The sequence below is a fragment of the Propithecus coquereli genome, unplaced genomic scaffold (assembly GCF_000956105.1).
Source record: "Propithecus coquereli isolate 6110/MARCELLA unplaced genomic scaffold, Pcoq_1.0 Scaffold331, whole genome shotgun sequence".
Lineage (NCBI taxonomy): Eukaryota > Metazoa > Chordata > Mammalia > Primates > Indriidae > Propithecus > Propithecus coquereli.
The window spans coordinates 1,156,289-1,177,091 of record NW_012148964.1 but is presented as its reverse complement, the minus strand read 5'-3'; the positions used below and the strand labels follow the sequence as shown (position 1 = coordinate 1,177,091).

The following is a 20,803-nucleotide window of genomic DNA, read 5'->3' as shown; positions in this document are numbered from 1 at the left end:
AAAAAAACCTCAATGCCCCAGTTAATGAATTCCTGACAGAAATAGACATGAAAGATAATAGAGGATTTAGTACTTAATAGCTAAGTATTCCTTTATGTACTGAAAAATATCTCCACAGTACTCCAGGAATAGATTTAATTAAGGAAAAATCCACTTGGCTGTTAGAAATAAACACTAAGTAAAGTTAAACATACTTCCAAATAATCCAATTTCTTGTATATATTTCAAGAGAGGCCAGAACTATTTAAATGATATCAGCATCTTACAATAATTGACTCACTTTTGCAAAGATGTAGTCCATACCTCTCTCTATTAGTTTTAGTAGGCCTTCATTCAATTTCATTACCTTCCAGGAAGCAATAGGAACTAGCTTCAGAGAATCTTTCAGTAGAAGGCTGGAGCCATAATCTTCTCCAGGATTTTAAATCTGGGGTTCTTAGGTCCTAGGTAGGCTTCCATTGTACTGTCAGCTTTTGGAAATTATACAAAAATTAACGTACTAGGAGTATACATTTTATAAGGAGAGGGCCATGTTTCACCAGAATGTCAGCGTGCATGGTCTGTGAATTCAGGAAGTTTCACAAAATGACTACTGAATTAGCCTACTTTCCAGATTACAAATAAGCCTGAAGAGTGACTGCTCCAAAGACAAACCCTGAGTAGCTGTAAAAGATTTAGAACCAGGTCTCTTGATAACCAATTAGTTTAGTGTACTACTATGCCCAGATCATTTTTCTCAGTGGGCAGGTAGGAAAAAAATGAGTGAATTATGCACAGTACTTTTGTGACCACATTTTGTTTTAAGTAAGAGAGTAGTACCTTGGTAAGAATACTATCTATAAAATACAAAGTCTGAAGATATAGAAAGTAATATAGAAAGTCTGCATGAGCCAAATAAAAAACTCATGGGCCTCCAAACAAACACCAAGCTGCTTCCAAGCCCAGCTCAGACCCTCCCTTGCCTTAAGACTCTACAGCATATGCTATGATCGTCAAGCTGATAGATTCAGTCTTTGGACTCCTTTAAGAGAAAAAGAGATCCTGAGACATCACATTATACAGTAAGGAACTACCTCAATTTAACATGGCCCAGAGGTGTGGACTCTCCCCATCCCGCTGCCTCAACACGCCCACCCTGCTCCCAAACACACACACTCTTACAGACAGGTACAGGATGATTTCAAGGTATACCCATATAACATTCAAATGAAAACAAAGCATGACATTTCACAAATTTATTTATTAAGAGAAGAATAAAATAATAAAATCATGATTAATTTCATAATTTTTCATGATTAATTTTAGGGCAGAATGTCAGTAAAATACATAATTAAGAAGAAATGTGCATTAATCCTGCCAAAGCACTCTGTATGTCTTCTTGGTGTGTCTAAAACAAGAAAGCGTTTTCATTTGTATGTCTCCGTCAATGTGTGTACAAACATCTAAGTATATATTCTAGCTCTACCATTTATTTACTGTATGATGTTGGGCAAATTACTTAATTTCTCTGTGACTAGAGTTTCCTATTAGTAAAATGGAGTACTGACCTTAGTGGATTGTTGTAAGGATTATATGTGGTAATTTGAGTAAAGAGCCTATCACATTTTATGATGATGATAACAGCTATCAACACCACCATCATCATTATCACAAAGAGACACATGCTATTACTAACTTATGGGGAAGAAAGTTAAGAAGGAAGCTTAAGACAAAGCTCTTTATTAATGAAATGCTTAAGCTATCATGAAAATTCAAACTATTCCCTGGGAGAATACCAGGAAGTCTGTTCAGCCAAGGTGTTTCACTGGGGGCACATCCTCAAGGACTTGGCATACTAGGGTTCTCCACCTGCAGGGGGTAAGACAGTTGGATTGACCCACGTCAGTGGATCATCTGCCTTCTCTCCTTACATCTGTGGGCTGGGCAGCCTCACATGCTCCCAGTCTGTTACACCAGCTCCTTGTATGGGCAATCTGATTAGTCCAAGTTTTGCCTCTTTATAGTATCTCTTACTACTAGCTCAGCATAGTTAGTGCTCTGAAGAATTTGCTTCCTTGGAAGTGAAACACTTTGACAGCAACTTAAAAGATAATGGAATGCTCTTGGTACTTACGGAGAGAGACAGCATCACCAATGCAATGTCATTAAGAAACAGGGAAAACCTCAAATCATGTCTGCATTGAATGACTCTGGTGGGGTCATGCTATCCCATGACAGGGATCCACCTGAGGCTGTGGAACACAGACAAGCTAATAGCTTCCAGCACAAGGAGGATCTCAAGACTCCCAGTGGAGTCCATCTGTCACTGGCATCATACAAGTAATTATCCATATACTATCTACTCGTTTGGCAACAATCTCCAATATTTCAGCTTAAAATATGTTGTGGAAAATGAAGAGTTTTACCTTTTCATATTCAGCAATGCCCAAGGTATTCCAGAGGGAGTATGAAATGCAGGTAGCAATTTTACCCCAAGTTCCACTGCTTTCTTTCGAAATATCTGCAAAGTTAAACAGTTAAGTAAGCTATGTTTGCAAGCAAAAACAAAATGTACTATACCATTATCTCATAGTTAGCACTTTTCCACTTTAAAATTTTAATTATCTTAAAAAGAATGTTTCAAATTAATAGAATTACCTAGTAAAGCAAGAATGGTCCAGGAAGCACCACACTGTGGGGTAGTTATTCCCAATCTTGGTTGCACATTAGAATCATGTGGGGATACTTCAACACTATTGATGTGTGGGTCCCACCCTGAGATTCTCGTTTCTATGGTTTGGGGCTCCTGCATCAGGATTTTTAAAGTATCACAAGCAATACCTAGTGATTTCAATGTGTAAGCCAGGGGGAGAACCCTGTTGTTGGAGGGTAAGTCCTGGACTGAGAATCAGGAGATTTGGTCTTAACCCACCTTCAAGTCAGCATAGTTATTTACTAGGGTACAGAGAAAGGAGAAATTTTAAAAAGACATATTATCACAAGTAATCTATATCCTCTCAGCACCTTGCAGCTTTCACTTTCTCTGATGCTAAGTTAGGAGATATGAAAATATAAAGTCAAATTAGGTACAGATTCTGCCCAGTAGGGAAAATAATATATGCACATACATATCTAGAACACAAATGAGATGAGAGCAGGAGATGAAATCCTGTCGGTATTTAGCTGAGTTCAATAAGGCTATATGGTGGACATAGCATTTACATGAGGACTGTGTGCAGCATTTTACTGGGGTTCATAATACCAGACACTGGGGTGAGGCATGGGAAGTAAACGGGGAATCTCTGGGGAGTCAGTGCAAGCACTGAAGGTGGCAGATGGGGGCCTGCAGAATGAACAAGGAACAGGGCACCAGGCAGGTGCCTGGTTCCTTCTCCTAGAAGCCACATGACTGAGCATGGTGGTCTGGGAGCTTACTACTTCCTTCTGCCTCCTCCTCAAAAAAAGGGAAAGTGAGAGAGGTCGGAGGAACCTTGGAGACCATGGAGAATGGAAGCAAATTCTCTCTCAGCCCTGGGGATGCATTCTTTAAAGCAACTGTCGAAGTCACATGTGGCTTCTCCAGAGGGACGGGTTCCAGGGCACAAGTCTGCTCTAAGACCTGAGCCTGCCCACAGAGAGATCTAGGTACTTGGGCTCCCTCACTGAAAGTGATCCAGTAATACCAATCCTGAGGCTACTTCCCAAACCCTAGTCTTTTGGAATCCAACTCTCATTTAGTAATGGGAGCTAAGAAAGAAATGAGTTTCAGTATAAAACTTTGGTTGACAATCAGTTTAGATAAATTGACATTCCTTGTATGCAAATGAAGACATACATCTGTAGTATACAGAAAGTGCTAAAAACCAGAGGTGCCATTCTCCCCACAAATTATTATTGTAACTTTCATCAGAGAGGACAATTTCCTGTATCAGCCACTAACAGTGTATGGAAAGAGAGGAGAAAGAAGAAATAGAGCAAAGGGTACATTCTTCCTTCCTTTTCTCTGCCTTACTCTAGAGAATTCCAGGTTGTCTTCTGTTGTAAGGATTTATCCGTTCACTACCCAGCCATCTGTTGACATTCCGGTTTCTACCCAACTTCTTAAACTGTTAATTAACTCCTTTTCAAGAAACTTACATAAGACAGAAGTTAAACTATGTAATTAAAACACCACCTTGGATATAACCATACGGCACGGGAGTTACGGGCTCATGCTTTGAAGCACAAGGCCTGTGTTTGAATCTCAGCTCCATGTCTTCAAATGGGGCAATCTTGAGCAAGTTGCTTAATCTCTCTGTCATAAAATGGAGATAACAATAACACTTACTTTTTAAAGGTTGTGGAAAGAATTAAATAAGTTATTATATTTAAAGACTCATAGCAATAACTCTTAAAGGATAGTCATAGTTTTTATGGTGATAATGATAATAGTGGTGCCCCAAGGACTTGGCTTTTATCCAACAGCTGTTTTGGTGCCTTCTACCTACTTAGGTTCATATTCTCTCTCCCTCGCTGTCTCTCCCTCTCTGTCTGTCTCTCTCTGTGTGTTATTCTCCACCTGCATCCCCCTCCCCATATATATTCTTAATCATGAGCATTTATTCTCAAGAACTAAGTCCTCTCACCACTTATTTGCATTCCGGAATTTAACTTTCCATTTTAGCTCTACTTCTTTACTTCTAGCTGTGTACACACATCACAGTTTGGGGTCTTGTCTTCTGAAACTTAACATGTCCAACACAGTTAAAGTTATTTCAGGAAAATTTCCCCAGTTCCATCATTGACGTTATTGTTTGGTCTCTTGCACTAGAGAAAGCAGGCATTTTGACTTTTGATTTACAGCTCTTCAGTCACCAAGTATCATTGTTAATTCCTCTGAAATGTCTTGCATATAGTTCATTCCCTGATATAAGCATAGACTATGTTCTCATCACCAGGTACAATGAAATTTATGATAAAAAAGAAGGCCTTCCTATCTAGCCTCCCATAATCTTTCCTTGTTTCCATCAATCTGTACCTATATTACCAATTTTCTCTTTTTACCATACAACTTTCTTGTTCAGGAAACCATAATGATTCCCTCTGTTGTCTAAAACATTAGGTCAAAACTGTTCCACTGACTTTTCAACCGCCTCTATGAATCAGACCTGTCTATCATCCCCTGTTCCCTCAAAGACTGCTCTGGCTCCAGGCTTTTGAGTCTTCATGTTCTCAGGCATTCATGCAATTCAGTCCATCTTATTAGCATCTGTATTTATACAGTTCTCTCCTTTTGAAACACCCTCTTCTGCCTCCTTTTGGCCAATCCAAATTTACCCATTTTTTAAGGCCGAAATCATGTCTCAACTCCAGGGCAAGATCCTCGCCTTCTGTGAACTCCCACATTGACAACTGGTATCACACGAAGCAGTATTTGATTATAGAAGGTGAGATATAGATCTCAATGTTTTCTTGTCTGTCCTCTCTAGTATCTCCTAATAATTTTCTTTTCTTTCTAAAAGTAGAGAAAAAGACCTCAATTTCTCCTTCACTGCCTATTATATATCTCCAACCCAGTAATTAGCTATTTAAATTTATTGATATTACCATAGTGCTGTGAGTAGCAGGTGGGAAGATATTTATATTCTCAGTTAACATGTAGGAAAACAGTGGCTCTTTCCCATCTCAGGGTTTTTGCACGTGCAGTTTGCTCTGCCTGCAAAGCTCTTTCCCTAGCTCTTTGTATGCCTGGCTCATTCTTCAGGAATCTGTTTATATGTCCTCTCTTATGCTAGGTCTTTTACTAATGACCCCACACAAAGTTGGCCACCATCATTTATTGTTTGTCATATAAGCTTGTTTATTTCTGTCCCTCTACTTATCACATCCTAATTATTTTATTTGCTTACTTGTTTATTGTTTGACAACTGCACTAGATATAAGCTCAATGAGGGAATGGACTTTGTCTTATTCCAGCATCCAGCAAAACATCTGGCTGTCAATAAATGTTCATTTAATAAATGAATGAATCAAAGATTAATTAACATACCTGGGGCATTGTGATAAGAAGCCATTGACATTAAGTATTTGCATAGTGCTCTATCCTATTCTACTAGTTGCTATTATTTGCAAGTAATTATTATTTTAATTGCAAGTATTCTCAATCTTGGACTCAATTATAAAATATTTTTGGATAAAAACATTAATTAACCCATTGATGCTTTAAATAAAATCATACGTGAGACTGGATCAATTTCAATTCTCAGTATTTGATTTGTTCTTTCCTCCTGAGATCTGATGAGAGATTACTGGAGGAGGAATCCAGATTCTAAAAGAGAACATCTTTCTACCTAAAATGATGAGCATGTAATAAAACTAGCTTATAAAATTAATATTGCTAAAAGCATGAAGGAGACATGTCACAAATCATTCTAAAGGGCAATTATGTTTTAACTAACACATCTTAGATGATGTGCGGAACAGCACATTGTTACAAAAAGTACACTAAATGGTACTTCAGTGCTCCTGCAAACTGGGACAGGCATGATGGAGAGAGCACCAGACCTGGGTCCTGGGCTGGTCACTTGATACTTCTGGTTCTCAGTTTCCCCACTAAAATGGAAGAGAAGGGCTGATAATTCCTACTTTTGACTTATCACTGGAAAAATTAGTATTCAGAAGCCACAAAACTAGTACCAAAATGTGGCTGGCAAAAAAGCAAGGTGAATATCATTTTTTAAGACAGGAAGTGTTAATTTGCCACCCAATTCTTAGTCAATCTTGGTTCCCAGGGTTTGTTGGTACCTATATTTGGTAGGGAGGATTTTATAAAGTTAAGAGGCCAAAATGAAAAATGACAGTCATAAAATGTAATCCCTACTGATAATAGAAGACATTTTTTTTAATGATCATTAAAAGAAAATAGGGTTTTTGTACAACCAGCAATCAGTTAAAGATGGGCTGACATCTTATGATCCAGGAAGAATCTTCTAAAAGATTTTGCATTATAGAGATTTTGATTACATTCATAGCAAAAGTCAGAACTAATATAACTTGCTGAAAGAAGGGTGGTAAAATATGATGAAATAGCTCTTTCAAGTATGTAACTAATAAATAACTTCAAATAAGAACTATTATGGCCTAAAGTTATGAATTTCAAAATAACTACATCAAAATTGTATGTTTTCATTACACTTAAGTAATATCATCACAGTCGTATTGCTGTTTTTGATTAATGTTTTAAAAACTTTGAAATATAAAATCTATCAAATAAACTTTACCCTTACAGATAGTATTAGACAAGGCTGTAAACAAGATGTATGGCTTTCTTTGCTTTTCTAGTTTGCAGTTCCCTAAAGAACTATATAAGAATATATACATGTCAGAGCAAAGAGTAAGGAAAAAAGAAATGAGTAAGAACAGATGGCTCTGGAAAGAAACATTTTTAGTTCAGACGTGCTTCAGTTTGAAATGCACAATCAATATCAAAGCCTTTCTTCAAATGCTCATGTTGAAAACTTCACTGGTAAACTATCAAACACTAATTCTCCATTAGTATAAGCAGAGTTTACCTGTTACTCATTTTCACTACAGAAAGCTTTCAGCACAAGATGCCACTGATAAGATAAATATCTTTAGCTGAAAATAACCAAAATAACCCATATATCGTTAGCTGAGTTGATTAACTTGCACATACTATGGGCTAAATTCAATCACTCAATTAGTAAGTACTTACTAAGCTATTCTGGCTTTTCAATTTAGAGTGGAACCTCAGAAAGTTTAAATATCAGAATAAAGATATGTAAAAATAATAAATCCAGCAGAAATTTAGAGCTGGAAGAGACATCCAGTGTCATCTAGTTCTCTAATCCTGTCATACAGACGAGGAAACTGGGGTCCGGAGAAGCCCTTTTCTCCTGGTAAAATGCTCTGATGTGGGATGGTTGCTGACAGCCAGGTGAACATTAGCTTCCTGCATCTCAGATACATGTAACCCTTTTGAACCAGAGAGACTCTCCCCTGTGGGCACACATCTTTCCTGCTTTTTTCTAATCTTCCCACTCTCTCTCTTTAATGGATTGAAACCTAAAATCGAAGTTGTCTTTTTTAATTAACAGAATTAAATGTAGAACGTTCTAGTGCATAGGCATTTTATGCAATATGAACCACATTTTTTTTAAAAAATGATACATTTAATTAGATTACTGCTTTTGTCAATTGTTTTTCTTCCCTGTGATTCCATACAACAAAATTCAATTTTTAGCCTTCAGGAATTTAGATGAAAAAAATGTCATCTTTCCAAAAAATAAAAGCAACTTATTTATTCAAAATAAAAAGAACATGCACGCTAACCTGCCAATAACCATGGGTTATAACCAAGAAGAATCAATATAACTCTCTCTTAGACTTGCATCTACTAATACATGAAAGCACAAAATTTAAACAAAGGAAAAAACTGCTGATTATAAGTATAATTAAAAAACCTAAATGTAGAATGTTTTAGTGCGTAGATATTTTATAATAGATTTATCTAGCTTTTTAAAAATATTTATTCTCATGAAAAAATTAATAAGCAGTAAAATTTTAAAAAGAGCTTGCTTTTATACTATCCCCTAGTCAAAAATGAATAAATGTTGATAAATGAATGAGTAAAATTGTATCCTGATATTGATTTTTTCCTGACAGAAGACTTTTTTTTCATTTCCTAGTCCCTGAGCCGAGAGTATTTTATAAAGTTAAGAGGGCAAGATGAAAAATGGGGAGAAATACTGAGGAGAATTTCAGGCTGTTGTTCAGGGCAGGCATATCACCACTAGCCATGTGCACAGCAACAAACGCCACCTACTCCTGGCAGTGTTTCCCTGCGCACCAGCCAGAGTGAAGGCCGCCTGGTGACAGGCACACTGAACTGGGAGTCAGGAGCCCTGGGCTCTAGGTCAGGGCTTGCTACTCACCATCCCTTTAACTTGTCTCCCTGGTATTTAAGGCCATGAGCTTGTCTTACTTAATCTGTCACAATGAAGATAGGTCATTTCACTGCTTTAATTTTCTCGTTCATAAAATGAGAACACTAGATAAGACATTTTTTGAGGAAATTTCTGCTCTTAGGATATAGTTTTAAGACTTAATAAGCACTTAATACATGTTTACCCATGTGCCAAGGTCTACAGAGAGATATACAAGACAAAATAAGATCCCTGATCTCAAAGAACTTACAACCAGGAAGGCAAGTCAGCCACATAAAACTATATAAGCATAAAATATACAATATATAACAACAGCATAAACTAACATGTAAGTAGAGAATAGATTATGTGATACATGCTCACTGTGGGAATGAAAAACAGTGAGTTAGGTCTTAGGGGAGAGGTAAGGTTGGAGAGGTGGCACTTATGTGGGTGCAGGTGTGTGCTTATTTGAGGGTAGGTAAATAGAAAGCAGCACATAGCTTTTCATGATAGAGAGCAGGGAGAGGGTTAGATTAATAGGGTCTAGAAAATGGTAAGAAAGAAACAGACAGATTGAGTAAGAGAAGCTCATGGCCTTAAATACCAGGGAGAGAAGTTAAAGGGATGGTTAAAAGAGTACATCAGATGTCTTAAGGAAGTTCCAACACTCATTACCTTAGTGACTCCCACTTATGACAAGGGGAGTGATTTCTGGGTCATCAGTGTTATGAGAAATAGGGCTGGGAGAAAGGCAAAATTTCTCACTGGTTATGGAAGTTTTCAGAGTTGTAAGAGGCAAACATATATGAATGACAACACTAACAAGCACTATATTGGCTATCTGATAGAAGGAAAATCTTGGGAAATAATTAGGGCCCTTCAAAAAAAAAAAAAAACATTTCCTCAAGAAGGAAGTATATGTTTGTTGTAGAAACAAATGAGGAGGGGTCTGGGAGTAAGAAATAATGTGATGAAAATTATATGTCCTTCTAATACGCATTCAATATAAAAGTTAAAAGTACAGAGAAAAAGGAGAGGAAATCCAGTGGTTCTACAGCTCTCATGCTTAGAATTATCCCTAGGTGTACCACACGTTGTCATAGACATTCTAATCCTAAAACACCTGGTCAAGAATAATAAATAACAAATAACAGCAAGAACAATAAATAACAGCAAGAACAATAAATGACAGCATGATAATCCAAGCCATTATACAGTGCTGAAACCTGGGTTGTCAAGCTGCTCATTCGATCTCCATTTACTTTAAAAAAATGAGAAAATCACCAACATGATATTTAGAAAAATATGCAGTATACAATAATGAACAGTATTTAAAATTATATAAATATGCCAAATAGCTTCTGAACATACAATTCACATCAAAAGGAAAGCATCTTTGTTTTAAGAGATATAATGCCTACTAAAGAGATGGAATTATGAAAGCACATATTCTTCTATCTGGCTATGATTTCTAATAGAATTTGCAGAATCCACATATAGAGGTTAATATATGATATCATAGTGTTGAAATGGGGGCTGTTCCAGTTACTATTCCATTTACAGGAAGACATCAGAAATCACTTAAAATATACAAAATCCAGGCTTGAGAATCTTTGTTCAGTAAAAAGAATGAGGAAAAAAAATGACAGCCTCATCTATGCAAGTACAGTGGGACCTTTGTATCCTGGGTTCCACATCTGTGGATTCAACGAACCATGGATGGAAAATATTAATAATAATAAAAAAAGAATGGTTGCATCTGTATTGAACATGCACAGACATTTTTTCTTGTCACTATTGCCTAAATAATACAACTATTTATATAGCATTTATATTTTATTAGGTATTATAAATAATCTAGAGAGAAAGTATATGGGAGGATGTGGATAGGGTATATGAATATATACGAGTATATGTACATATACCATTTTATATAAGGGTCTTGAGCATGTGTGGATTTTGGTATCTGCGAGGGGTCCTGGAACCAATCCCCCACAGATACTGAAGGATGGCTGTACACTGTGATTCCCTGACAGTTCTGAGTTATGAGGCAGTCTATGCTAGTGAATTTTTCCAGTTCATTGAAGCTCACCTCTGAAGAGCATCATAACATTTATAGTTTAACCTTTTAATTTATATCAGTTTTAAAACCATGTTTACCTGCTTTTTGATTTAGTGAATGTACAGTAATCCTAACGACTCAGCATCACCGTTACATGCAGACTGTATAATCTTGAACACTCACTGAACCCCTTCTATGCCTCAGTTTCTAAATATGTGAGTAGGGAATCATTCTCCCAAATTACAAGGTGGTTATTAATATGATTAAATGCACGAGTAGTTTTTTAAAGAGCAATAATAGTTATCATCATTCTTTGCTATAAGATAGTGGTTCCCTCAGGAATAATAGAAGAATATTAGGCCTTTTGTCCCCACACTAAATGGTCCAAAAGCTACTGAGCTATCACGTCTGCTTGCTGTAGTCCTACTGCTTCTTTCTGTTATTAGCAATCAGTTCATTATGAAGAAGACTTCTCACTGTTTAGTGTATTTGTTCTCCTTCTAAGTTGCTTATTTTGTAAACAGTTGTCTGCAAGAGGGCCTGAGGAGAAGTCAAATGTCTCTTCTGTGTCTATCTTATAGCAAAGGACATGAGCTTCAGGACACGTGCCCTTTTTGTGAGCTTCGGGACATGTGCCCAATTTATAGGAGTGAAAGAGCAATGAATTGCCATATTATTTAGCAGTAACAGTTTGCAAATTCACAAAGTAAACAGAATAACTATGTGCACGTAGGTTTTGTTTCCTTTTTAAAAAAAATATACAATGTAAGCTACTCCTACATTCTATTTAAGCAGATGTAAACCCACCTGGTTTGCATCTAATCCCATTAGGCTGGTGTCTTTTTACTTCTGCATAACCTTCCTTTATCGTATATTATACACTGATAACTCTAAATTGCCTTTGAGCACAAAGTCCATATGTCGCCTGATGGATGAACATTTTAAGTTATCAAATGGCGACACTACTGGACAGAAAATTTGGCAGCAATGCTATTTTTGTCTTATGTTTGTGTTTCTCTAGGCAAGTTAACTAACCTTTTTTAGCCTCAGTTTCTTCATCTACAAAATGGAGAAACATATCTTGGCACCTTGCAACTCAGAGAAGTTCTCTCTCCCGCCCCCCGCCACACCAAAATTAGTTTTATTTTTTTCTTATTATACAGTGAATACATTCTCATTACCGAACATCATAAAATTTATCAAAAATATAGAATCCTATTAATCCTGTCTACTCAGACACAACTATTGTTAACATCTTAAGTGTCTAAATGGTATGGATTGCATTTTTTTTTGAAAAATGGCATCATTCCATATATACTTATTTTGTAATGTTTTAATTCCACTCCCACCAATTTAGTCTATATTATACACAACATTTTCTGTAAAGGGTTAGACAGTACGTATTTCAGGCTTTGCTAGTCATAGCCTTTCTATTTATTTATTTTTCTTTTATAATCCTTCTTTCATAAACACTATTCATAGTCTCTGGTAGTACAAAAACATTTCTCAGCCCGAATTTAGCCAGAGAGCTATAGTTTGCTGACTCTTGTTTCATATCAATAGATTTATTTCTGAAACTTCTTTTAAAAAATAGCTATATAGTACAGTAGTTCTTGTGTAATAAGGATACAGCAGAACTTATTTAGCCAGTCCTCTACTAGTTGACCTTTAGGTTTCCACTGTTTTGACATCACAAACAGCTGTGGAATGAACATCCCCGTACATATTTGTATACATAACTACTTCCTCAGGTTAAATATTTGTAAGTACAACTTCTGGTCAGAGGACATTCACACATTCATTCACTCACTAACTATAGTTGTAGGGTCAATGCAGCCACAGACAAAATGTGAATAAATGGGTGTATCTGTTGTACTTTGCTGACTCCTCGATTATGTTAACTTGATTGAAAGCATCTTAAATATTTTTCATTTAAATTGAGATTTTAAAATATTTTCATATATCCTATTTCATGACAACACAGCATCTGCTTTTAACAGATCACAGTTATACTCTTACAGCACTATAAACAATTCAATGAAACAATGCCCTGTATTAATAACAATCATCACCAGAATATCAAAATGTCACATTATTTTTCTCATTCAAAGAGTTTTGAAAATATTGAATTGAAATAATTTGGCAGACATTTCCTCTTTAAAAGGCAAATGTAAAGAACAACAGGAAACAGTTTATCTTGTCCACTGCAGCCACTCATGTAATATCTTAATGTTTTGTGTTTCAATATAGTTTAAATTTCCTAAGTTACAAATTTCTGAAAAGGAACGTCTTCTATAACTGAGTTTTTTTTAAAATGTCAATCCATTTATTCAACAAATATTTATTTAGTTCCCAGGTGCCATGCGCCAAGCTGCACGAGCACTCGGAATACGTAAGTCAACATGATGACTGTGGTCAAAGACTCACAGCAACGCTTGCTTTTGAAGTGTGACACCGGGAACATGTCCACAGAGTGGTAATTCATGATACACCGGAAAAGATCAAGTAATAACTTCCATTTCCTCTTCAAAACGAAAATGAAGACGAGTATAATACTGTGAGTGCTACGCAAGGTAATCTCACAAATCCTTGCCATCAGTTTTTCCCCATAAAATTGGCAAATGTATCACAGATACACAGACAGAGAATTGTACACAACTGTAAAGAAAGTTTTCATCTAGGTGTTTTGGAAGATCTTAAATTCGGCTTTAGACAAAGCTGACTTTCCCCCTAATATGATTTATGTACATTATACGGACATCTTTTCTGTGACTGATCAACATCTTGAAGGTTATTATTCAGATAGGGATCATTCTAGTAGCTAAGGAACTGATCCATGAGATTTGTTCAAAACCACTAGTTCTCATAGAAAGAAAGGGACAACAGCACTGTGTGTTTAAAAAAGTAAGATTCAAAGTACTGAGTGGAGAAAACACAGGCAAGCAGGATACAAGGGGAGTGAGACAGAAGTGACAGGATGGTCTGCAGTCCAGTCCGGGGGCCAGGCAGCACACAGGGACTGGGGATAAACTGCACAGAATCAAGGCACAAAAGACGGAGTTCAGCTACTTCAGCATTACACAAGTAGCGATGCACTAGTTAACGGGAATGCTGAAAATTTCACTTGCTCTAACATAGAATAAAAGTGAGGTATTGTCACTCTGGCCTTAATTTTAGTCACTCCAAAGCAATGCTATTGAAGACAAATGACTCAGAACCCTGGGAAAAAGAAATTATCTTTTTAAAGGGGTTTTGATAGAAAAATAAAAACAAAAGTGTTATGGCGAAGTCCGACATGGATCTTGGATGTTAAGGAAATAAGGTTTCAAAAGGCGCTTTAAACATCTTCATTATATATTAATGACAGAAATTTGTGTCACATATTCTTCAGAGATTTTAAGAGGGCTCTTTTATCTGCTTTATTTAAATGGAGTTTTCCCTAATATAAATGAAACCTCAAGTGGTTTAATGCTCCATTTGATAGATACAATGTTTGCAAGATTTTAGAAAAGGAGCTTTATTATGATCTCTATAGAAGAAATGTTTCCCTCAATTCTTGACCTTGTAAATTAGGACATGATTTCCTAAACGGTGGTGACAGCCAAAGCATGATGCGTATATATATATTTTTAGCTAACTTTTTATTAATAAAAAAGGAATTTTGTTAATTGTAGAGAGGGAGGTTTCATGGTCCTAGGTCAGTGGTTCTCGAAGTGTGGTCCTCTGATGGGCAGCACTGGCATCACCGGGGACTTGTAAGAAATGTAGATTATTAGGCCCCACCCAGATCTACAGAATCAGAAGCTCTGAGAATGAAGCCTATAAATCTGTGTTTTAAACAGCTCTCCTTGGGATTCTGATGCATACCACAGTGAGAACCGCTGACTTATGTGAAATCAGGCAATTCAACAAGAATGGGAAATAAACTAATTGGAAACAATACTTAAATCAAAATATTTGTATAATACCACAGGTACTATACTGTTTCTGCAGTGAACAAAGCAAAAATCTTTAATAATCTTTAAGTTTAGCAGATAGTATGAGAGATTAAACCATGAGATGCTGAATTCACAGTTTAATAATCATCTCCATTTGCTGTTATATTTAAGAGCAAATAGGACAGCCAATTCCTAAACAAATGGCATATAATCACTGCATAATTTCAGTCTTTATGTGCTTGCTGCTGTTGTTTAGGAGCTTATTTTATTATTAAGTCATGTCTCTAAGTCATTTAATAGCATACAAATGAAAAGATATGGTCAAATTTATGAGGACAAGAATGAACCTCCTATGACTACTTTATACCACATTGAGAGTCTAATTATTGGTTCACAACACAGCATTTAGTAGTTTTTTCTCTTCATACAGACTATGTTGCAAATCAGCATACAATAGTATCCAGTTCCAAAGGGCTGTCTATATGTGAAGTAGCTATTTTATCTATTTGTGGAAGTTCACAAATAAAATAACACTGTTTTAGCATAGGACTGATTATACAAGGTTAAAAACACTTAAAAAACAATTCCTTTTCAACAGTGAGAGCTATACTAATACTATAAATTTAGAATACTATAACTGAGAAGTATCCCTAAAATGAGGTATGGTTTTATTAAACGTGAAGAAAATTTACATACAACTTTCTTGAAATACAGCTTGGGCTTCTTTTCATTAAAGTTCTTAATAAAAAAATCAACAGGAAGGAAATGTAAAGTAGTAGATATATGTAAATATTTCTTGATTTCTAGATCCCTCAGGAAAATTGGAAAATTTAAATAAATAAGCATTTAAGAAGGTTTCCTAAGACCTTTCTAGATTCTTTTTACCTTGGCTAAACTTCATCTATCAATGATTGATTAGAATCTACAAGAAGTGAAGAAATCAGCATATTAAATTTGTGCTGGTTGAACTTTTTATATTTGAAAAATCAAATGGACATTTACGTTTGAATAATCATAATATGGTTGAGAAACCAGCAAATTTCCCACTAAGATCAGGAAGAAGGCAAGGATATTCCCTCTCATCACTCCTTTACAATATTGTACTGGAAATCCTAGCTAACACAGTAAGACAAAAAAAAAAAAGAAATAAAAATAAAAGGTATACTGATTGGGAAGGAAGAAAAATAAAATTATCTTTGTTTACAGATGACATAATTGTCTATGTAGAAAATCTGAAAGAATTGACAAAAACTCCTGGAAATAATAAATGATTACTGCAAGGTTGCAGGATATAAGGTTAATATACAAATATCAATTGCTTTCCTATATACCAGCAATGAACAAATGGAATTTGAAATTAAAAATACAATGCCATTTACATTAGCACCCCTCCCAAAATGAAATACTTAGGTATAAATCTAATAAAATATGTACAAGATCTATATGAGGAAAACTATAAAACTATAATGAGAGAAATCAAAGAACAACAAAATGAATGGAGAGATAGTCCATGTTTATGAATAGGAAGACTTAATACTATCGAGATGTCAGTTCTTTCCACCTTGATTTTTAGAGTCAATGCAATCCCAATCAAAAATATCCTAGCATGTTATTTTGTAGGTTTTGAAAATTGATTCTAAACTTTATACAGAGCTGGGCGTGGTAGCTCACGCCTGTACTCCCAGTACTTTTGGGAGGCTGAGGTGAGAGGATCACTTGAGGCCAGGCATTTCAGACCTGCCTGAGCAATGTAGTGAGACCCTGTCTCTACAAAAAATTTAAAAATTAACTGGATGTGGTGGTGCACACCGGTAGCCCCAGCTACTGAGGAGGCTGTGGCAGGAGGATCACTTGAGCCTAGGAGTTCAAGGCTGCAGTGAGCTATGATTGAGTTACTGCACTCCAGCTTGGGCAACAGAATGAGACCTCGTCTCTAAAACAAACAAAGAACAAACAAACACAAAAAAAGTTTATGCAAAGAGGAAAAAGCCAACTCGATATTGAAGAACAACAAAGTTGGAGGACTGATACTATCCAACTTCAAGACTTTATATAAAGATACAGTAATCGAGACAGTGTGATAATAGTAAAAAAGAATAATGGAATGGAATAGAGACCGGAAATTGACCCACATAAATATAGTCAACTGATCTTTAGAAAAAGGATCAAAGGATAATACAATGAAGAAAAGATAATCTTTTTAACAAATGATGCTGGAAAAACTAGATATCTACAAAGAAATGAATCTAGACACATCTTACACCCTTCACAAAAATTAACTTGAAATGGATCACAGACCTAAATGTAAAATACAATTTTATAAAATGCCTAGACAGCACTGGAAAAAATCTAGATGACTGTGGGTTTGGTGATGACTTTTTAGATGCAACACTAACGGCACAATCCATGAAAGAAGGCATTGATAAGCTGAACTTCCATAAAATTAAAACTGCTTTGCAGAAGACACAGTCAAAAGAGTGGGGAAGTAAGCCACAACCTGGGAGAAAATATTTGCAAAACATATCTGATAAAGAATCATTAACTAAAATATACAAAGAACTCTTAAAACAAACGTCCCTATTAAAAAAAATGGGACAAAGACCTTAACAGATAATTCACTAAAGAAAATACACAGATGGCAAATAAGCATACGAAAAGATGTTCCACATCATTCGTCATCAGGGAAATGCAAATTAAAACGAGATATTAATATGTACTGATTAGAATGGTCAAAATCTAGAACACTGACAATACCAAATACTGGGGAGAATGTGGAGCAATAGGAACTCCCATTCATTGCTAGAGGGAATGCAAAATGGTAGGGCCACTTTGGAAGATAAATTGGCAGTTTCTTATAAAACTAAACACACGCTCACCATACAATCCACCAATAGTATTCTCTGGTATTTACACAAAGGAGTTGAAAATTTATGTCCACACAAAAACCTGCACCTGGATGTTTATAAGACATATAGACTATTTAAATATACATTATATTTGAATTATGCTTCCTTTATGTTGAAATATAATCTATAATTTATACACATCAAGGTAACTCAATACATTAAATGTTCTTTTAGAAAAAGAGAGAGTGATCCAAAATAGATCTCAAGATCTAAAATAGATTCCACTAAGGTTGACTATACTTCTGGATAATCCTTAAAAGATTATTTATTTAAAAATATACTTAGATTTTAAAGACACACACATACAAACGCTTCCACCCCAGCACAAACACACAAATGTATAGCTGGGTATAATATCAGAAGACACACACCACAGTAAGCACTGTCCAGATCAAGAAACAGGACTTTGTCAGTCACCCTCAAAGCCCTGTGTGTGCCCTGTCCCTTCATATCAAATAGTTCCTCCCCTCTTTCCAAAAGTAACCACACCCTGGCATTTATTATCTTAGTCTTACTTTTCTTTATATGTTGTCAACCAATTCTGCATCATTAGATACTACAGACAGTCATGATTACTTAAAAAAAACTGTGACTTTTAAGCCTCTTACTTTAAACCATAGACTCCCTGTTTTTCTCTTTCTGTTCCTTATAATTTATAGGGACAAACTTGGGTCATTTGAACTGTAGGAGACACGTTCTGTGTTTTCTTGGTTGTATATGTGTGGTGAAGTTCAACACATTCTTCTTACTGTATTTCTGACAAATTGGAAGCTGGATTCAGAGACTTTATCCCTTTGGCAAGACAATAGGTGATATTTTATCAGGAGGCACTTAACGTGGTTTGCTCTCCTTTTGAGAAGTTAGCAGCTGTTGATGATAATGTCCTAGATCCCGTAATTCACCAGGGGTTGTAAAAATGGGTGATTTTCTACTTTTATCATTTTAGTTTCATTTATAAGCAGGAATAATTTTAAGAGACACTTTGCTTATCTACTATTTGGTTACCGGTATTACAGTTCATATAGGAGAGGCAAAATATATGCCTGATTCTTTTTCTTTATTTACCAGTTTGCAAGGTAATAAATTGCTTCTGTGTCATTCTTTGAAGGTGATCAATTACTTTTGCTTTTTAATATCATTATTAACTTATTAATTTATTTGTATTTTTTATTAGAGATGAGGGTCTTGCTATGTTGCCCAGGCTGGCATTACACTCCTGGGCTCCAGTGATCCTTCCACCTCAGCCTCTGGAGTAGCTGGGACTACAGGGCATACACCACTGAGCCTGGGCTGAGCTTATCAATTTAAACATACTTAATGGGTTTTAATGTGTTACATTTCTTACTTTTCCTGAAACCCGAAATTCTCATTTTTGGCCAGTGGAAGCCTCTTTAAGTTGGCTCTGGAGTCCTTCGCTATTACTCTAGTCTAAGTCTTTGTTAGCTTCCTTGTTACGAGGTTTGATGTTTCAGACTAATTTCCAATTTCAGTCATTTCTTCAAGAAGCTTTGGTTAGTGGAAAATATTAATTCAAGGCCACAATCTGTGTGTTAGGGATGCTCATACCTACTGATTTCATCATTGTTTCTAGGCCTTTTCAAGGGAGACACATACACATATGCATATTTATGCTTTTAAGATAAAATATCTCATATGCTCATACTAATATTTTCAATTATAATTCAGAATTATGATGTTTTTCGATACTTTTACAATACAATTCATCAAGTACACACTTCAGTGGTTTTAGTATACTCACACTAAATTGATTCACTACAGTCAATTTTAGAACATTATCATCATCCACAAAAAGGAGCTCTATGTCTATCAGCAGTCACTCCACATTTTCCCCCAACCCCTCCAGTCCTAGGCAACCACTATTCTATTCCCCTTCTCTATGGATGTGCCCATTTTGGACATCGTAACAATATGTGGTCTTTTGGTTATCTGAAGCTTGTTCTCTGGTAGATTCATGAGGAAAGGATCCTGGAAACAATATTGCCTAAATTCTTGCATGGTGATAATAGTTTGCCTGTGTCCTTACCTGAAAATGAGTTATTACGGATATAAAATCTTTGATTCTCATTCTCACCATAGCTGCCAGAATTCCCCAACCGGTCATTAAAATGGGAACTCTGTTTATAATGGAATGCAATCTACATGCAAATTTGGGGTAAGAAATGAGTTAAGACTGTGGCCGTTTCATAAGTCAACAATCAGTGCATGTTCCCAATTGTTTCTGTGTCTATTGCAGTTTACTGTTTTCCTTGAAGTGTTTTTCTACGTTTTAGCATCTCCCTTCTACTATCAACCAACCACTTTCTCCTCCATAGAGTAAAAGATCTTTCCAGGGGAAAAAGATGCCCAACTTTTTAAATTATTTTTCATTCATAAATATTTACATATCTGGACTTCCTAAGCACTGTATGGTAAGAAGCACAACTCCACATTTCACCAGAGGAGTCACTGTGTTTAGACCCAAAATAGGTTAAAAAGTTGTAGTAATAGGAAGGAAATTTCTCCTGCCACATCCCTCCCCTAATTTATAACATTCTGTGAACTTGAAAATCAGTGTATCATGGTTCCAGAAAATTGTATTTAAAGGGATTCTTAAAAGACATTTATTTCATATTCTGTTATTTAAATCAATAAAAAAATCTTAATGTGACACAAGGTTTTGCTCTAATACAGTGAGTCAGCAGGGTGTAAGAAATCAGAATTCAAGATTTTAAGGGCCATATTCTTCCCATTCTATAAGAACTACTTCTTAAGTTCATTAGGTGGATGTCTCCAATATAATGACTATTTCAAGTAGCCCCCTATTTACAAATGGTTTGCCTATAGGCTAAAAATATGGCAATTTTTCTTAGAAACTCAGTTATAAGTAGTGAGAGCCTCACATTATTACATAAAAATCTACTTTCATTACAGGTGCTCAGACAAGTAGCTAATATCCCATAACTGGAAGGAGAGGCACTGACTTAGGGTGGA

General features: G+C 35.8%; 1 protein-coding gene across 1 annotated transcript in view; it reads right to left on the bottom strand.

The window, feature by feature from the left end:
* MAN1A1 (mannosidase, alpha, class 1A, member 1) overlaps positions 1-20,803 on the bottom strand; it is a 206,938-nt gene that overhangs the window by 82,773 nt on the left and 103,362 nt on the right. Inside the window, exon 6 of the mRNA XM_012650549.1 lies at positions 2,406-2,500. Within this exon, the coding sequence (XP_012506003.1) occupies positions 2,406-2,500 (95 nt within the window). The remainder of the gene's footprint in view (positions 1-2,405; positions 2,501-20,803) is intronic.